Below are 18,194 nucleotides of genomic sequence, written 5' to 3' on the forward strand. Positions count from 1 at the left end.
ACCCATCATCCCTCAACACAGATGCTCATGGTGTGGGGGGGGGGGGGGGGGGGGGGGGGAGCTGTGACAGGTTGTCTGGAAATACTTCCCCACCATGTAGCGCACGGCCGACAGTCGCCATGATTCGCGTTTGATTTACACCCTGTTTTACACCCCCCCCCAGGGATTCTTCTTCCTTTCTCCGTGACTCTAGTAGCCAAGTAAACAATGGGGCTGCGTGGCGTTCACAAGCATTCCTTCTGTGGCGTTTCTCAAAAAGTTCGGTGGGTAGAGCGAAACTCACCTCAGTCCTGAGCCAGATCCCTATCTGGTCACCTTGAGTTGAACAGATAGGTTGATGTAGTTGGGTGTAGTCTTGTTTAGCGTGTATGCTTGTCTCATGACTAGGGCTGGGTATCGTGGCCGATTTCCTAAATCGATTCGATTTCGATTCATAAGGTTCTGAATCGATTTATCACGATTCAATTAGATTCAATCTGATCTTAAATAATGAAAATGTCTCAACTGTGTTACAAAATACAAAAGTTTTTTATTATTTCTCTTCACCTTAAACAACAGGTTTTAAGTGCAAACTTGTAAATTGGACAGTTTAAACTTGGGCTGTAAACAAAACTGTCTCAAGTCTCAAAAGTGCAATTTTGTAATTGCAAGTGAAAGTGTACTTGAACTAAAACATTCAATCACTGTGAATTGCATTAAGGCATTGTTTATTAAAGTGAAAAAAAAATATTAATGGTAAAAAAAAAAAAAAACTCATGCCCTATGAATCAATATTTCAAAATTTAGATGAAATCGATCCAAAATCGGTTCAATCGATTTTTTTACCCTTCCCAACTCAGGACCCTAGTTAACTGGGACGTCATCCACCATTGTGCTCTCCAGGGAAATGTGTGTTGGGCACACGGCGCAGTCGGCCTTAATAGGACGAGAATAAATCGGTTCAAAGAGTTCAAAAGTGTAGGGATATGTTTGTATCTCTCATTCTTATAATACCTTATTCCCCCCCCCCCTTCTGTATGCGTGTGACTTTCTTTCTGTTCTCTCTCTCCATCTCTCTCTCTCTCCCTTCTCTCTCTCTCTCACTCTCTCTCTCTCCATCTATCTTTTTATCCATCTATCTATCTCTCCTTTCTTTCTTTCCATCTCTCGCTCCATCCTGCTCTCTCTCTATCTCCTTTCTTACTTTTTGACTATTTTTCTCTTACTCTCTTTTTCTCTCTCTTTCTCTCTCTTTTTCTCTCACTCTCTCTCTCTCTCTCTCTCTCTCTCTCTCTCTCTCTCTTCCTCTCTCTCTCCTTCTCTCTCTCGCTCTCTCTCTCTCTCTCTCTGTCTCTCTCTCTCTCTCTCTCTCTCTCTCTCTCTCTCTCTCTCTCTCTCTCTCTCCCTCCCCCCCACTCCCCTTGCCCCTCCCCCTCCCACAGGCGTGCTGTGGAACCTGTCGTCGTGCGACGCAGTCAAGATGACCATCGTGCGCGACGCACTGAGCATGCTCACCAACACCGTGGTCATCCCCCACTCCGGCTGGAGCAGCGGCGCCGTCCCGCAGCGTGACCACTCCTCCCACAAGCTCCACGCCTCCCTGCTGCTCCGCAACTCCACCGGCTGCCTCAGGTGAGCCCCCCCCCCCGAACCGCTAGGCACACCGGGGGTCCACGCGCAAACACGATCTCGCAAGATCTCCTTCGCGAGATCTTTTCGCAATCAAATGTAGTATTTATTCAGAAAAATACAAATGAACAGGCAAAAGCACGATATTTAAAAAAATACAAATGAGCAGGCAGAAGTGTGACATATTTTATTAAATAATAATATAGAGAAAAATACACTCATCTCTCCACTCCTCTCTCCTAGTCGTCTCTCCTCATCTCTCCACTCCTCTCTCCTAGTCGTCTCTCCTCATCTCTCCACTCCTCTCTCCTAGTCGTCTCTCCTCATCTCTCCACTCCTCTCTCCTAGTCGTCTCTCCTCATCTCTCCACCCCTCTCTCCTAGTTGTCTCTCCTCCTCCATTCTCTCCTCACCTCCACTGTTCTCTCTCCACTCACCTCAACTCTCCCCTCCTCTCTCCTAGTCTTCACTTCCCTCCTCACCTCTCTCCCGTTCACGTCTGTTGATTCACAAGATCTTTTGTCTGACGGTTAAAAGTGACATGGTGCTTTCACTAAGCCTCCATGCTGCTTTCTACGTTTTTCTGACCTGGTTCTCAAGTTCATGACTTCAAGCCGGAGCCACCTGATAGAAGACAGGAAGAGGTATTCGTCTACTGGCGACGGTGAAGGAGTATATTGCCAACATCCCTCCCCGCCTCTCCTGTTCTCTCCTCTCCTCTCCTCATCTCTCCACCCCTCTCTCCTAGTCCTCTCTCCTCATCTCTCCTGTTACCTCCTCTCCTCTCCTCATCTCTCCCCTCCTTCTCCTGTCTGCTCTCTGGACAATGAGGTTTTTCGACGGTCAATTTAACGTCATGAATATAATATTATCATAAATATAAAATATAAGTTAAACTTGTATACAAATATAAGTAAAACTAATATAAAAAATGTATAAATATCAAAAGTACCAACAGTACACTTCCATTTAGTGGTGTAGCGTGTGTCTCCAAATCTACAGTTGTGTTTGCATCAGAATGATTAGACAAGCTATTAGCTAGTGTTATAAGCTATCCATTTATGTACTTTCTTTAAAGAAATAGACATTTAGAGCATTTGATATTATGTTTCGGTGTTGAAGGCTTTATCTGTTTGCCGAGACCCCAGGTTAAGTGTTGACATGGTGAGCGTCGAGATGTAAATCAACCATGATTTTGGTTGAACTCATCCACTCTCGTGGTTTACATGCGTCCTGAAATATGAAATTGTTGGTGAGCCACTGACATACATCTTATTTCAAACGAGTGAAAGCAGCTTCCATAGCTGTATCTTTGTTACATCCAACACAACAAAAGTGCATCCAAAATGCCCTTGCTAGGTAGTTTCCACCAATAGAGCCTACAAACGAACAAATACATACAATTATTGATGAGTGTGTGTGTATATATATATATATCAGTGGCGGCTGGTGGTTTTTAAAGTGAGGGAGGAAGGACTGCGCGCTTGGTTGCCATTGGCCTGCTTGCACTGTTGGTGTATGGTGGCATAAGAATGTGAGACTCAAGTTGTTTCAGGGTGTTTTGGTGAACTACAAAATAGCAGGGAGGGAGTTATGTGAACAAAATTTATACAAAGCCACCAGTGGCATCACTGTAATTTGAGAAGGAAAGGATGCAAAGCATATTAGTCAAATCAGGCCTACTATTGATTTGTAAAAGTAAATAAAAAAATCTGAGCATATTATTGGGCCTATTTTTGCCCTCACTGACTGAAGTTATTTAGCTATGTTTATTTTCAGTTACAATTGCTTGTAATGCTACCAGTAAGTCATGCGTACCTAGCAAACCATGTAGCACTCACAACACTGACGTTGCCATTACTTCTGGTGACCTTGATTTTGGGAAGTGGTCTACCTCTTTCTTTGGTCGCTAACTTAGCACTGTAACTGAATGAATGGAATGCTTTTTGTAATAAGACGTTAACAATGTCCTCCGTTTCCAATGTTTACATTGTGCATTTAGGATCTCGCTATCGCAGATTTCACTTGCTCGGCATCTCTCAGACTGAGCACCGCGGCAATGCAGACCGGGTTTGTTATCGACAGCATTGCCAGATTGGGCAGATTTCCCGCCCAATGATAATTTTCCCAGCCTAACATGGTTAAAAGTAGCACAATTGGGTGGGAAATCGGACCAATCTGGCAACACTGCTCAACATCCAGGGATCCTGCTTATTGGTTCATAGCGCAGACGGATAGATTTTTGCGCGAATCAGACCCCTTAAGGTCCCACCCACTCAGAGGAGGATTTTCCTCCTCTCTCCCATTGAAACCCATGTTATCCACCGGCCGCCAGTACTTTCGGGAAAATGAATGGGAGTCAACGGCGGCTTCCGGAGGACGTTCCTCCCTGAAGTAATTGTCAATAGGCGATAGGGGGTGCTAATGTCCCTTTACCCAGGGAAACGAACATTATATATTCAAAGCCAATAAAGTAGTCATATTTAAGGGCATTAATTCATTACAATAGTCTGGGCAATCTACATTTTTTATTCTCAACAATGTTAGGGAGGATCTTCCTCCCTCTCCTCAATGGAGAAGCCTCCACTGATATATATATGTTTGTCTGTGTGTGGGTGTATTTGTGTGTGGGTGTTTTTATATATGGGTATACACATATAAGTACATTCATCTATATTTGTACATATGAGTATATGATATGATAATGAGTGCAGACTCATTATCCATTCTGCTCGTCTGTAGCATCATCCTGCCAGCTCTAGTGAAATTGTGCATTCTTTCCTTGACTGCCTGAGCAGTTTTGTGCTGAAGACTGGTATTGGCTCAGAGACCAGCCTTAACTGTAACCGGGCAGGTTTCAGGCCGCCCTGTGGGCCAATGTATACATTGCTGTGTGTGTGTGTGTGTGTGTGTGTGTGTGTGTGTGTGTGTGTGTGTGTGTGTGTGTGTGTGTGTGTGTGTGTGTGTGTGTGTGTGTGTGTGTGTGTGTGTGTGTGTGTGTGTGTGTGTGTGTGTGTGTGTGTGTGTGTGTGTGTGTGTGTGTGTGTGTAAAATGTGTGTGTGTGTGTGTGTGTGTGTGTGTGTGTGTGTGTAAAATGTGTGTGTGCCTGAGAAACCCCTAATCCATATATCCCTGGGTTTGTAAGCATGTGTGTCCAGTGTCTGGGATTTAATTGAGTCCACAATAAGCGTATGTGCGGGGGTGCGTATGTGTGTGACCAAAGATGACAAATGTAGTCCCTGAAAACACTTGATCAATACTAAGCCTTGTTTGACCGCGTTCTGTGTTGCTTTGTTTGTGAATGTATTATGTGTGTGTGTTTGTGTATTTATCATGTGTGTTTGTTTGTGTATGTATTGTGTGCTTTGTCTATTTATCATGAGTGTGTGTTTGTGTATGTGTCATGTGTGTTTGTTTGTGTATATATTATGTGTGTTTGTCTGTGTAATATGCTTGTTTGTTTGTGTATGTATTACGTGTGTTTGTGTGTGTATCATGTGTGTGTTTATGTATGCATTATGTGTGTGTTTGGGTATTTATCATGTGTGTGTTGTTTTTTTTGTATTTATTTATTATGTGTGTGTGTGTTTGTGTATGTACTATGTGTGTGTTGTGTGTGTTTGTTTGTGTATGTATTATGTGTGTATGTGTGTGTAATATGTTTATTTGTGTATGTATCATGTATGTGGGTTTGTGTGTGTATCATGTGTGTTTGTGTGTGTATCATGTGGGTGTCTGTGTGCGTCTCAGGAACCTGAGCTCTGCAGGGGAGGAGGCCCGGAGCCAGCTGAGGTGCTGCGAGGGACTGGTGGACTCCCTGCTCTACGTCCTCAAGTCCTGCGTCAACACTGCAGACTACGACAGCAAGGTAACCACTCTCTCCCCTCCACCTCCCCTAGTCATCTCTCCCCTCCGCCACCCTCCTCCCCTCTCCTGTTCTCCCCCTTCCTCTCTTCTAGTCTTCTCTCCCCTCCATCTCCCTCCTTTTCTCTCCAGTTCTCTCCCCTCAACCTCCATCCTCACCTCTCCTGTTCTCTCCTCTCCTGTTCTCTCCCCTCCTCTCTCCTAGTTTTATCTTCTCTTCACTTCCCCCCTCCGTCTCCTGTTCTCTCCTCACATGTTCTCTCCTCTCCTCTCTACTAGTCTTCACTTCTTTCCTCATCTCTCCTGTTATCTCCTCTTCTCTCCTCATCTCTCTCCTCCACTCACCTACTCTCCGGTTCTCTCCCCTCCTCTCACCTTGTCTTATCTTCTTTTCCATCCTCTCCTCACCTCTCCTCTCCTATCCTATCTCCTAGTCTCAACCTCCCTCCTCCCCTTTCCTGTTCTTTCCTCTTCTCTCCTCTCCTTTCCTCTCTCCTAGTTTTCTCTTCTCTTCCATCCTCTCCTCACCTCTCCTTTTCGCTCTCCTCTCATTCTTGGTTTTCAACTCTTCGGTCTTCTTCTCCATTCTCTCCCCTCCCTTCCTCTCCTTCTCCTCCTCGTCTTTCCCATAATTTCCTGTCTTTGAATCAATGTGAGCAGAGAAGCACGACACTGTATCTTACCCTCCCCTCACAGTTGATGCCCATACAGCAGGAGTACATCCAGAATCCCTTATCGTCTTCATAACCTTGAGGGATCGTTTTCCTAAGGGGGGAAGAACATAAATAGCATAAACTATGACATCTGGAGCTGCAGTGGCAAATATCTATTCCTCACTCATCTGGGAGGAGGATGACTTGGGTTTCGTGGCTAAGGGCCCCCAGGAGATCAGCAGCGGCCCCTGGGCTCAACCCCCAACCCCCAACCCTCCAGTTCAGTGACTGGCCAAAGGGAGCAGTAATGAGGAGGAACGTCTGAATCTTAGCCGTTGTCCATTTAAAGCAGGCGACATCATGTGGAGATCCACAATCATCCACCCACAATCTTCCATCCACATGCCTGCAGCACTTAGATACAAGATCTTCAGTGAAACGTCATAAAAATAAATATGTATTAGGCTAAATGTAAACCGCCTTCGTAGAAACAATTACAATGATTCCCAGATTCTCTTCCTTCAGTGGGGCCGAGGTGTTTGAGGTCGAGTGTGCTGATGTACACGCAAAACAGTGTTGAAGCATGCGTGCACAGCGCTGATGTGCCCGTGCGCGTCCACAAAGCCATCGGAAAGGGTTTAGTGCGACCAGTGATTCCACTAGGGCTGGAATTCAGCTGAAATAGCCTCATACAATGACATAACATTATAACAGAAGAACACAAAAACAACTTAACACGTTTTCTTTGGCGTGCGTGTTGGCGCAGAAACTGTTTTGAGTCTGCGATCTGCAGCCATCCTACAGCCTGTGTTTCATTTTACTGTTGCTTCTTTTCTACACCATCATATATGTACGCTACTTTCTAATATTAAGTCACTCTGTGTACCTTGGACTATATATGCTTGCTATATTTTGGCTAATAGCCATCCGTGAGCTAACGTGTTTCATGTTTTTCTCACACTGCTAAAGCAGAACACTGTTCTGTCAGTGTATCTCCACAGATTTCTCTGATGAAAACAACGATAATTAACAATGGTGGAGTGGTGGGTGCAGCAGGGGACACCAATGATATCAGATTTGCCAGGGGGAAAAGCCAGCTTGGTGATTGGCTCCCGCAAAAACGTATCGGAAGCAGAAAGAAATGTATTGCTCTTCTCCAGACCCTTCTCCAGGGCGAACTCAAATCGCCGGGCGAATGGGCGGGGCTACCCAGTCTAGGTAGTGGCAGTTGCACCTGTGATCCAGGGGCAGTATGCATACAGGAAAACACAGTAGGTGCAGTACACTGTGTAGATGCAGCCAGGCGCTGCATCTGTAACGGCTAGCAGGGAACCTGTCATGTATCGCTTCGTCAGAGGCCGCGGCGCTCAGCAGCTGTTTAATTACCTTCATCCACCGTGAAGAGATCAGCAGGATGGACGAGGACGGACCAATTAGTGTCTGCCAGGCATCCTCCGTAGGCCGTCCACCTGTCTGGTGTGTGTGTGTGTGTGTGTGTGTGTGTGTGGGGGGGGGTTGTGGGGGTGTGCGTGTGTGTGTGTGTGTCTTTGTGTGTGTGTGTGTATGTGTGTGTGGGAGGGGGCACACATCTGTGGGCATGCGCGCGGGCGCGCGTGTGTACGTGTTCACATTATTTGTGCGTGCCTGTGTGTCCATTCCTGTGTTTTTCTTTGTGTGTTTTGGCACACCTTTGTGCGTGTGTTTTGATGCGCGTGTGTGCCTGTCCCGTTATTTGTGCGTGCACGTTCATGTGTATCCATTCCTCTGCGTGTGTGTGTGCGTCTGCATAGATCGTGGAGAACAGCGTGTGCACGCTGCGGAACCTCTCGTACCGGCTCGAGGTGGAGATGCCCTCGTCCCGTCTCCTAGGCAACCCGGAGCTGGACGCCCTGCTGGGGTTCTCCTCCCCGGCCCGGGAGCTGGATTACCTCTGCCTGGGCAAGAGGAGGCGCAGCGGCAGCGGCAGCAAGAGAAGGAGCGGCTGGACCGACGACAAGGTAGGGGAGCGCCGGGGCGCAACATCCCCCTCTGGTGTCGGCCCGCCGGAACTGCAGGGTATTGTCTGCAGCGATGCATTGCAGTGCGTTGTTATGCTGTTAGAATACTCTCTGACGCACGTTATGAACATGTCGTCTTGATACTGATGTATGTGTATTGATGAAATGGGGATTTCTACACTGCAAAAGGGCAGCCATTGTTTTGTTTTCTCATTACGTTGTCTAACCCTGCCATTCCCTAGAGCTGGGGTCGGCAACCCTAGGCACGCTTGCCACCACTGGCACGGGGCAGCATAGAAATTGGCACGCTTAAAAATATATATATTATAAAAATTCACAGCACAATGCGGCAGCGGCAGCATAATAATTACCACCGACTTTTTTTTGTACTTTATTCTCTTTTGGGCATTTCCTCCTAGTTCAAATAGGTTTAAATTAGTTACAGAAAGCAGTGTTTTGATATGGGATCAATTAATATTTTTTAAACTTATGTTGTGAGTAATAGAGAAGAAACTATTTAAAATATCGTTGCAAGGGGCCTGTATGCATCGCCTTCACATGGTTTTGCAAAGCTGTACATGTCTTAAAGATATTGATGTGGATGGTTCCAACATTCTCATATATTCTCGTTTTTTACATTTCTCACAGTGCAAATATGTTTTTGAATCAGTTTCTGAAAATTGTGTTTTAAGATGGGACATATGTAATTATAATTTGTAAGCCCATGTTGCAAATATAACAACCAAAAAAAAATAAAAATGTTGATGCATGATTGTGGACTACATGGAAATAGTACAATTCCAGGTCTACGGAAAATGTTTTTGGTCGCTGTGTCTTAATTCAGCCTAATATTTTATATATTGCTTAAGGCACACTCATTAACGAGAAAATGTCAAATTGGCACTGCATGTTAAAAAAGTTGCTGACCCCTGCCCTAGAGGTTAATGTTTGTGTGTGTGTGTGTGTGTGTGTGTGTGTGTGTGTGTGTGTGTGTGTGTGTGTGTGTGTGTGTGTGTGTGTGTGTGTGTGTGTGTGTGTGTGTGTGTGTGTGTGTGTGTGTGTGTGTGTGCGTGCGTGTGTCCGTTCCCACCTGTGTGTGTCTGTGTGTGTGTGTGTGCGTGTGTCCATTCCCCCCCTGTGTGTGTGTGGCTTCGAGTATATACATTCCTCTGGATGTGTGTGTGTGTGTGTGTGTGTGCGTGTGCGTGTGTGCATACGCATGTGCGTGTCTTTTGATTCCCCTGCGTGTGTGCGCGTCCATTCCTCGGCGTGTGTGTGTGTCTATGCATTGTGCCCCCCCCTTCCCCAGTGGGACGGTGTGGGCGTGTCCCAGACCCTGCGGGGGGCAGAGCTCCTGTGGCACCCCACGGTGGTCCGGCCCTACCTCAACCTGCTGGCCGAGAGCTCCAACCCCGCCACCCTGGAGGGCGCCGCCGGCTCCCTGCAGAACCTGTCCGCAGGGAACTGGAAGGTAAGGACCTCATCGTCCTCTTCATCATCACCATCCACCTCATTTCCTCCTCATTATGATCATGATCATGATCATGATCATCCCCCTCCTCCTCCTCATCATGATCATCCGCCTCTTCATCATAATTAATAATAATATCATCATTTTTTTATTTATTTATTATTTTATTCTTAATATTTATTTATTTATTTATTTGTGTATGTATATCTGGAGTTTGTGACAAAAATAATTTCCCTCTGGGATTATTAAAGTATTTATCTATCTATCTATCTATCTAATCCTCAAAAAAATGTAAACACTTTTCAACAAACAGAGTGACAAAGTGCTTTGCGATCGAGATAACAGCGATCATATCGTATGAGAGCAGCGCAAACAAACTGTGACAAACATAAGAATTGCATGCAATGCAGGTCACCCACACACAGGGGGAGGGGGGTTGGGATTGTGTGAAGAGTATCAGATGAGTAATGTAACTGATGGTCAAAGGTGCAGTGCAGAGGTGATGTTTGTAAAGCGAGAGCAGAACGCAGCAGGGTTCTGAAAAACATCCTTATTATTATCCCCCCCTTTACTCACAATCAATGCAGCTATTACCGTATCGCAAAACTGTGAAAAGAAGTGTGATTATCTACAACTCACTAGGGGGGGTTGGAGTGAAACTTGCACAGAGATCGTTTAAGACGAACATTAGAAACACGACACAATTGAGGCTCTGGCAGATCTCAACATGGTCTCCATTGATTTGATCAACCAGTTCAGTGCAGGCAGTTATCCCAGTAATCCCAGTGGGCAGCGATAAGCCCTTCAGTAAATTAGGAGCAAATGGTTGAATGTTAACTGGGCTGTAGGTGGTTTGTTGTCAATTGACAGTGACTGTGTTTCTTTGTGCTATTTTACATGGTCCACCAGCATCGTGATTATTAGAAAGCCTAGCATAAAGCTTAATATACGAGAGTATAAGAGTGCGGTGTGTTTTAAATGTAGGGAACCTCAGTCGATACGCTGTTGAACATGGCAGTTGTTCGCTACCCCAACACCACAATGTACTAGCAAATAATTCCAGCACTTTCATAGACAACGTGATGATGAGATCCCTCCCTCGCAGTGTTACAGTTTTCTGTAGTTGTGATTTTGTGGAGACGATTATCAAAGCGATTCCCCGGAATGCATTATTTAAGAAAGAAAATGAGTTTAGTGTTGAAATAAAAATGGATTGTGTCTGTTTGTGTATGTACGTGTGCTATTTTTTGTTCTGTCTGTGTTCTAGTTGTGTAGTGTGTCTGTGTCTGTGTCTGTGTCTGTGTCTGTGTCTGTGTGTGTGTGTGTGTATGTGTATGTTCTCTTTGTTTTCTGTGTTCTTTTTTTTGTGTTTGTGTGAGTGTGTTCTCGTTTTGTTCTGTGTGTTTTCTTGTTCTGTTCTGTGTGTGTTCTTGTTTTTGTGTATGTGTGTGTTCTCTATCTGTTCTGTGTGTGTTCTCTTTCTGTTCTGTGTGTATTCTTGTTTTTGTGTGTGTGTGTTCTCTTTCTGTCCTGTGTGTGTTCTCTTTCTCACCTGTGTGTGTTGTGGTTCTCTGTGTGTGTGTGTGTGTGTGTGTGCAGTTCTCCTCCTACATCCGAGCGGGGGTGCGTAAGGAGAAGGGCCTGCCCATCCTGGTGGAGCTGCTGAGGATGGACGCTGACCGGGTGGTCTGCTCTGTGGCCACCGCCCTCAGGAACATGGCCCTGGACAGCAGGAACAAGGAGCTCATAGGTACCCACACACACACACACACACACACACACACACACGCAACACGCAACACGCAACACGCACACACACCCACACACACCAATACACACAGAACACATACACACACGCACACATACACACACACACACAGCACACAGAACACATATACACGCACACACACACACACAGCACACAGCACAGAGCACATGGACACGGCCATGGACAGATCCACAACCACTGCTCAATTAACCTGTTTGTGTGCGCTGTGTGTGTGTGTGCGTTGGTGTGTCTGGTTGTGTGTGTGTTGAATGTGCTGCGTGTGTTTGTGTGTGTTGTATGCACTTTATGGTATGTGTGGTGTGTTTGTGCGTGTGTGTGTGTGTTGCATGCGGTGTGTGTGTGTGTGTGTTTTCTGCGTACTCTGTGTGTACTTGTATTGCGCACACTGTGTCTGTGCATGCATGCCTGGGGTGTGTGTGTGTGTGTGTGTGTGTGTGTGTGTGTGTGTGTGTGTGTGTGTGTGTGTGTGTGTGTGTGTGTGTGTGTGTGTGTGTGTGTGTGTGTGTGTGTGTGTGTGTGTGTGTGTGTGTGTGTGTGTGTGTGTGTGTGTGTGTGTGTGTGTGTGTGTGCGTGCAGGGAAGTACGCGATGCAGGACCTGGTGAGCCGGCTGCCCGGCTCCTCTTCTACCGGCGGGGTGGCGCCGCTGTCGGACGACACGGTGGCGTCGGTGTGCTGCACGCTGCACGAGGTCACCAGCCGCAACGTGGAGAACGCCCGCGCCCTGGCGCACAGCGGCGGCATCCAGAAGCTGGTCAACATCGGGAAGGGCCGCGGCAAGGGGTGGGCCGGCACCACACACACCACACCACTCATGCACCACACACAGTCTGCTTTGGGTGGAGCATTTAGGGAAGGGTTTGGGGGGTGAGGGAAGGGCTAGGTCACTCTGGCTGCTAGTGTAGGGGGTGGGGGAAGGCCGGTACCACCTCATGCACCGCACGCAGTCCGCTTTAGGTGGAGAACTAGGCGTTGGGGATAGGGTGGGGGATGGGGCAACTTTCAGTTTGCATGAGTATCGGGGTTCTATGCGTCCGCTTATTCTTGTATTGTCAGGTTTAGGTTGAGGAAGCTAATGGGTGGTACTGAAGGGAATGGAGTCCTACAGAGGGCGCTGTACTGTGGACGTTTCAAGGTTGTTTTGCTTCTACTGCGTATGTCTGGTATCAAATTAATTTAAAAGACAACCGTGGACGCAGATGGACCTTTAGAGCCTGGACCTCAAATGATATGTTAAACCATATAAAATATCAAATCCAACATCAAAATGAGAATATCTTATTGCGATATTTACAGAGGCGTAATTGAGTATAGACTTTGTAGAGCGCAACGAGAGTCAATCATTTTTTGATTATGCCATCGTGGTTATGATCTGACAGATGATAGGAAGACCCACTTTTGTATGCAGTTGTCCTCTCTCGTTGACCCTGCTGGGCGTGTCTCCTCCCCCCCCCTCCCCCAGGTACTCCATGAAGGTGGTGAAGGCGGCGTCCCAGGTGCTGAACACGCTGTGGCAGTACCGCGAGCTGAGGAGTCTCTACAAACAGGTGAGAGGACTCAAGAGGAGTCACCTCCACGGTGTGAATGAATGAGTATCATCGTCCTGTAGAGGGCACTGTAGTGAAGTCGCTTCCAGTACATTTGCATTCAGTTCTGTTCGTTCCTGTTCTTTTAAAAGGCAATAGTTGACGCCGACTTGCTTGTAGAGCCTGATGCTCAAATTATATTAAACCGCATCAAATAGTTACTCAAATAAAGAAATGAAACGCTAAACATTCTGTAGCTAGACTACAAGGAAAGGTGAACCCAACCAAAACCCCTCTTCTTGATGACTTTTCATTGGACGACTCCCCGTCCAGGTGGAACACCTGATATTGTATTGTATTATATTTTAACCTCTTCATGGCTGACAGGGTGACCCACTCACCTGCCAATTAAAGCATATCTACGAAACAACTGACCTCCGTCTGTTTGAACCTTAACTGAAGGGGCGTTCCCATGGAAATCAGCTCTCACCCAGAATGAAAAAAAGCATTATCTATAAAATAATGATTTGAACTTAAATTTTTACATTTTAACAGACCCTGAGGAATCAGTTGGACAGAGTGATGGAGAATATTGGGTCTATTTTAACAATTTACGTACGGTCTCACGCCAGCATTGGGTGGTAGGTCTAAGTATGCGGGATGTTGGGATGTTGGCAAAGATGCATAATAAGACCTGACGGCCAAACGTTGTGTCTCCACAGGACGGCTGGAACTACACCCACTTCGTCACGCCCGTGTCCACGCTGGAGCGAGAGCGCTACCGCTCCCAGCCCGCCCTGCCCACCAGCCCCCTGCACATGCCCCCCGTCATCCAATCAGGTGAGATCCACCGGAAGCCCATTGGCTGCTGCTGTTTACTGATGACGTCAGGTGACAGGAAGCAAACGGAGGCAGGGAGGAGAGAGCGGTAGGTGTCTGTAGGACACTAGTAGAAAACGTTTGAGAACCACTGGTCTCGACATTATTTAGTTAGTAATAGTATTCTCTTACTTTTTGTTAGTTGATATTGATACAGCTTTATCAAATGAGGCGTCTTGCTCAAGTTCACCTACAGCGAGGTAGAAATATCTTGGATTGAACATAGAGGCAGCTGAACACCCTGAACCCTGCACCCACCCACCTAGCCCAACTGTACCCCACAAATACATGTCTCTCAGAAATGGAATAGTCGTAGACGTGTTGAGATGTATATATAGAGTTTGTGCGGTATTTATTATTGTATTATTGATAATACATTAACACTATTATTAATTTGGTTGAAGCTGGAGTTGGATGTAGTGCTCTGACAGGTCTATATATAAAGGTTTTTCCCTTCCTATATTCGGTCTATAATCATTGCATCTGTGTGGGGCTAGGGGGGAGTGCCACGTCCTCTCCCGCCATGCTGGGCATCAGGAGACACAGCTCCAACAACCAGAGGATGCAGTCGTCTATGCAACTGGACTCCTACTACGGCGACAACAGTTTACACAAATACCCGTACAACGGTGAGCCGCCTTGTTCTGAACATGTCCTGACGCTAAAGACAAGTTGCAGGCTGCTTTCTGTGCATTCTGATGGGACATCAAATCTGTGTTTAACTCATGTTAAATTATTTATGATAAATAATGGGATATGTGAAGGGCTGGCTCAGGTACATCATTTCCTGGTTCAGATTATCGTTAGGATCATTGAATATTTCAGTAGTTCATAAATAAAGACATAAACCAAGGGAATATTTGCCGTCTCAGTGTATATTTCTCCTTGTCTGAAATACACTTTGAAGGCATATATTTTGTTGGTTTATATCATTTTTTTTAATGAACTATTCAAATATTCACACATGTGGGATGTGTATTTATCAAGAGTTGAGCGTGACTGGGTTAGGGCAGCGCTCCAGTGTGAAACCTTTGAGAGAGTAGCCTGCTTTAACGATTGGTCTCAGTTGAGACGTTCAAGGTAATGATTGAACTCGCATCAAATAAGAATTGCTCCTGTTTTAAATAGCTTTCCCTAATTGTCCAATTGTATTATTTATTACTGTACTGAAATGCTGTTCTGGTTGTTGGACCGACTGCTTATTCTAATCTTTTGAACATTTGTATTTCTGTTTATATTTGTATGTTGTAATCAGGGCGTCATTTAAAAAGAGCCTGCTCTAAATGGCGCCTTCCCTGAATGCATAAAGGTTAATGAAAAAAATGATAATAACCCCACAACAGACCTAGCCCTGATCACAACACAACACACCACCACCGTGGACCACGGCTCAACACAGAGGGAAAGACCAGTGATTGACTGCTTCCATTCACGCTCATTCAATGACCAACCCGCTGTTAAGACTAGGCTGGGCTGCCTCCAACCTCATTGACCTAGCTGTACTTCAATAAATATAACAGTTCTTAATGTTGTGAACACTCCCCCCCCCCCCCCCCCATTCCTTTGGTCCTTTGCCAAACTGCTCCAGATTGGTCATGTGTCAAAGTGGCACTGAAGTGTTAGTAAAATGTCCATAACTATCCAAAGATATTACCGTCATTCTAATATTGGGGGCCAGCCCCAAATGTGTTCATATCCCCAGTTGTGTATTTGTCCGTGCCTAACGTTGTTTTGTTGTGTTTACCCTTCAGGTTCTGAGAAGAACCATCCGTATTTCATCGGGACGTATTCCTCCCAGTCAGGGGAGGACCTGCGCAGGTCTCAGGTGAGATCCTTTACCTGTTAGAACCATGTAGAAACATGCTCAGAAACGTATTATAACCCAGAATATTCGGGTCCCCATCCACCTGAACAAACGGCTTCTAAACCAGCTTCCTCTCCATAAAAATCCGAAACTACGCCTGTTTAAGTTAAATAAATACATCTTTATTAGCTTTAGCTTTATCCGTTTTTATTGAACTCAAATAGATGTATTTATTGATGTCCTTGCAAAAGAAAAAATATAGTAAGGAGCCATAGACCTGGCGTGGTCTCCATCTATGGTCATTATACTTTTAAAACAAAACGTTACCCATGGACTGAATCCAAACGTATCTAGTCCATATCCACCAGAACAACCAGCGTCCTCTTCACATTTCATACACTAAAAACGCTGTCTTCCCGCCAGACACGCTTCCATACAAAATGCACTTCTTGCGACATTGTACATAGTCCTATCTGTTCTGGCTCGTCTATCGATGTGTGCATCTGCTTCCTTTTCCTGTTAATGGTGTTTGAAAAAAGCTAGCCATGCTATCATATGCACGTATTAATGTTGCACACAGCCGGCATGTATCTCAGGAGGTAGGGCTGGTGACCGGAAGGTTGCTGGTTCGATCCCCGGCTCCTCCTAGCTGAGTGTCTGGGTGTCCCTGAGCAAGACACCTCACCCTAACTCCAGCCTAACGTGAATGCTAGGCAATATTATTAAGCGCTTTGCAGGCCACTAGTCAGAAAAGCGCTGTATAAATACATTCCATTTTTATTTTACCGTTAGCACCTGCAAAATATCAATCCTCTTTTGAAAATGTTGCAAACCTTGCAACGCTCCCCCTCTCCTCTCCCCTCTCCCTCTCCCCCTCTCCCATCTCCCCCTCTCCCATCTCCCCTGTTCCCTCTCCCTCTACCCCTCTCCCCCCCTTCCAACAGCACTCGGAGCCCTTCTACGACGAGCCCGACCGTAAGAACTACAACAGCTACCGGATGTACCTGTCGTCCCCGGTGCAGGGCTACGGGGACGAGTCGTACGAGGACGAGCCGGCGGTGCTCACACCCCCGTCGCCCGACGGCTACCCAGGCCAGGCCCTGCGGCCCAAGGCCCACGCCACCAACTACGTGGACTTCTACTCCACCACGCGCAGGCCCTCCCAGGGCACCAACAAGTACACCGGCTCCCCTGACTCCTGGGTGTGAAGAGAGAGAGGGAAAACGGAGACCGGGGGGGGACGCCCGGCGGCCATCTTTTTCTTTCAGCACGGTGGGTTCCCCTTGTATGTGTGCGGGCCGGGGAGGGGGGGTTTGGGGGGGGGTGGGAATGCATGTTAAGTTAAGCCGTGCACATCTGGGTGTACTTCTGTGTTCCAGACTCACGTCCCCAGACTTTTTTTTGGGGATCCGAGTTTTGACGTCGTTCCGTTTGGTCAAACGTAGAAAAGATCGGCGCAAATTCTGGAAGTGGGTCGGCGGTTTCCTCCGATGAAAGAGCCAGCCTTAACGTCGTCGATGTTAACCAGGGGGGCGGAATCACGTTCGGGTTACGTTCTCGCCCTCTGCGGTATAAACACGCAGACCATTGGTTGTTATTGTTTACCAACGTTTGATTCATGAATGGAAACCCCGGAGGGTCGGTTTGTAAGAACATCTACACCGGGACGGGATACATTTGTTCAGTATTTGTGATTCTTTGACACTGTGTTAAGAAGCGAAGGAGGAGCTAACGACCTGGTGACCGGGGAGTCATCCAGGAGGAATTGAGTGTACTACCTCTGAACACTACTTCAACTAGCACGCAATTAACCACAAAAGGTTTCCTTTACTTCCGATATATTTAACACTTACTCCAAATCATACCAATTTCGGATTTGGGGAGCAACACATCACATCGCTTGGAAAATATTCTGAGTCACTTTGAAAAATAATTCTTGTCTGTTTAGTGAAATAGGAACATGTCTATTGATAAAATATTGATATGATTATGATGAAACCCATCCCTAAAAGTGGAAACTATTCAAAGTAATACTCAAAGCAGAAAAAAGTTGTATGGATTAAAAAAGTGTTTGACATTTTAACTAAGGAAAAGAGCGACCTACAAAACTCTGAAAACCGTGAATACTTCGGTTAAACTTTGTTCTTTGGCCAAATGTACGGTATATCCTAAAGTATGTGAAATATGTGAACACGTGGGAAAAAATACTATTTGTACAGAAGATACAGCGGTTTAACTTTCTTGTTACGTTGTTGTATTACATATGTATCAGACTTTATATGTGATTGTGTGAAGGAACTTTTTCTATTGTTTCTCCTGTTTTTTGTATTAATTTATTCGTGACCTGACCAAAACTCCCTGTCTGTCTGTCGTGTCGAACCGATCATGATGATGTGCAATGTGAGAGGGACACTATATATATAGGGATTAAAGACTATATCAAAAACATGTCTGTGTGTCTAAGTGTGTTCACAGCAGTACAACATTGAGGAATTTATGTGGAGTAAAATCACAACGATCAACTTTTATAAAATACTATATATAGCAAATACAAATATGCATCCCGTCAATGTAGTCTGAAAAAATGAATAACATGGCAAACAAC

The 18,194-nt window shown here is 45.9% G+C and overlaps 1 protein-coding gene across 1 annotated transcript in view; it reads left to right on the top strand.

Moving 5' to 3' along the window:
- Window positions 1-16,802, top strand: part of pkp4 (plakophilin 4) — a 41,637-nt gene extending 24,835 nt beyond the window's left edge. The window contains exons 11-21 of the mRNA XM_056587987.1: window positions 1,422-1,611; window positions 5,359-5,476; window positions 7,916-8,122; window positions 9,432-9,593; window positions 11,193-11,343; window positions 11,959-12,163; window positions 12,843-12,927; window positions 13,629-13,746; window positions 14,283-14,414; window positions 15,537-15,610; window positions 16,534-16,802. Of these exons, the coding sequence (XP_056443962.1) occupies window positions 1,422-1,611; window positions 5,359-5,476; window positions 7,916-8,122; window positions 9,432-9,593; window positions 11,193-11,343; window positions 11,959-12,163; window positions 12,843-12,927; window positions 13,629-13,746; window positions 14,283-14,414; window positions 15,537-15,610; window positions 16,534-16,797 (1,706 nt within the window). The 3' untranslated portion in view covers window positions 16,798-16,802. The remainder of the gene's footprint in view (window positions 1-1,421; window positions 1,612-5,358; window positions 5,477-7,915; window positions 8,123-9,431; window positions 9,594-11,192; window positions 11,344-11,958; window positions 12,164-12,842; window positions 12,928-13,628; window positions 13,747-14,282; window positions 14,415-15,536; window positions 15,611-16,533) is intronic.
- Window positions 16,803-18,194: the final 1,392 nt, after the last annotated feature.

The sequence above is a fragment of the Gadus chalcogrammus genome, chromosome 4, assembly GCF_026213295.1.
Source record: "Gadus chalcogrammus isolate NIFS_2021 chromosome 4, NIFS_Gcha_1.0, whole genome shotgun sequence".
Taxonomy (NCBI): domain Eukaryota; kingdom Metazoa; phylum Chordata; class Actinopteri; order Gadiformes; family Gadidae; genus Gadus; species Gadus chalcogrammus.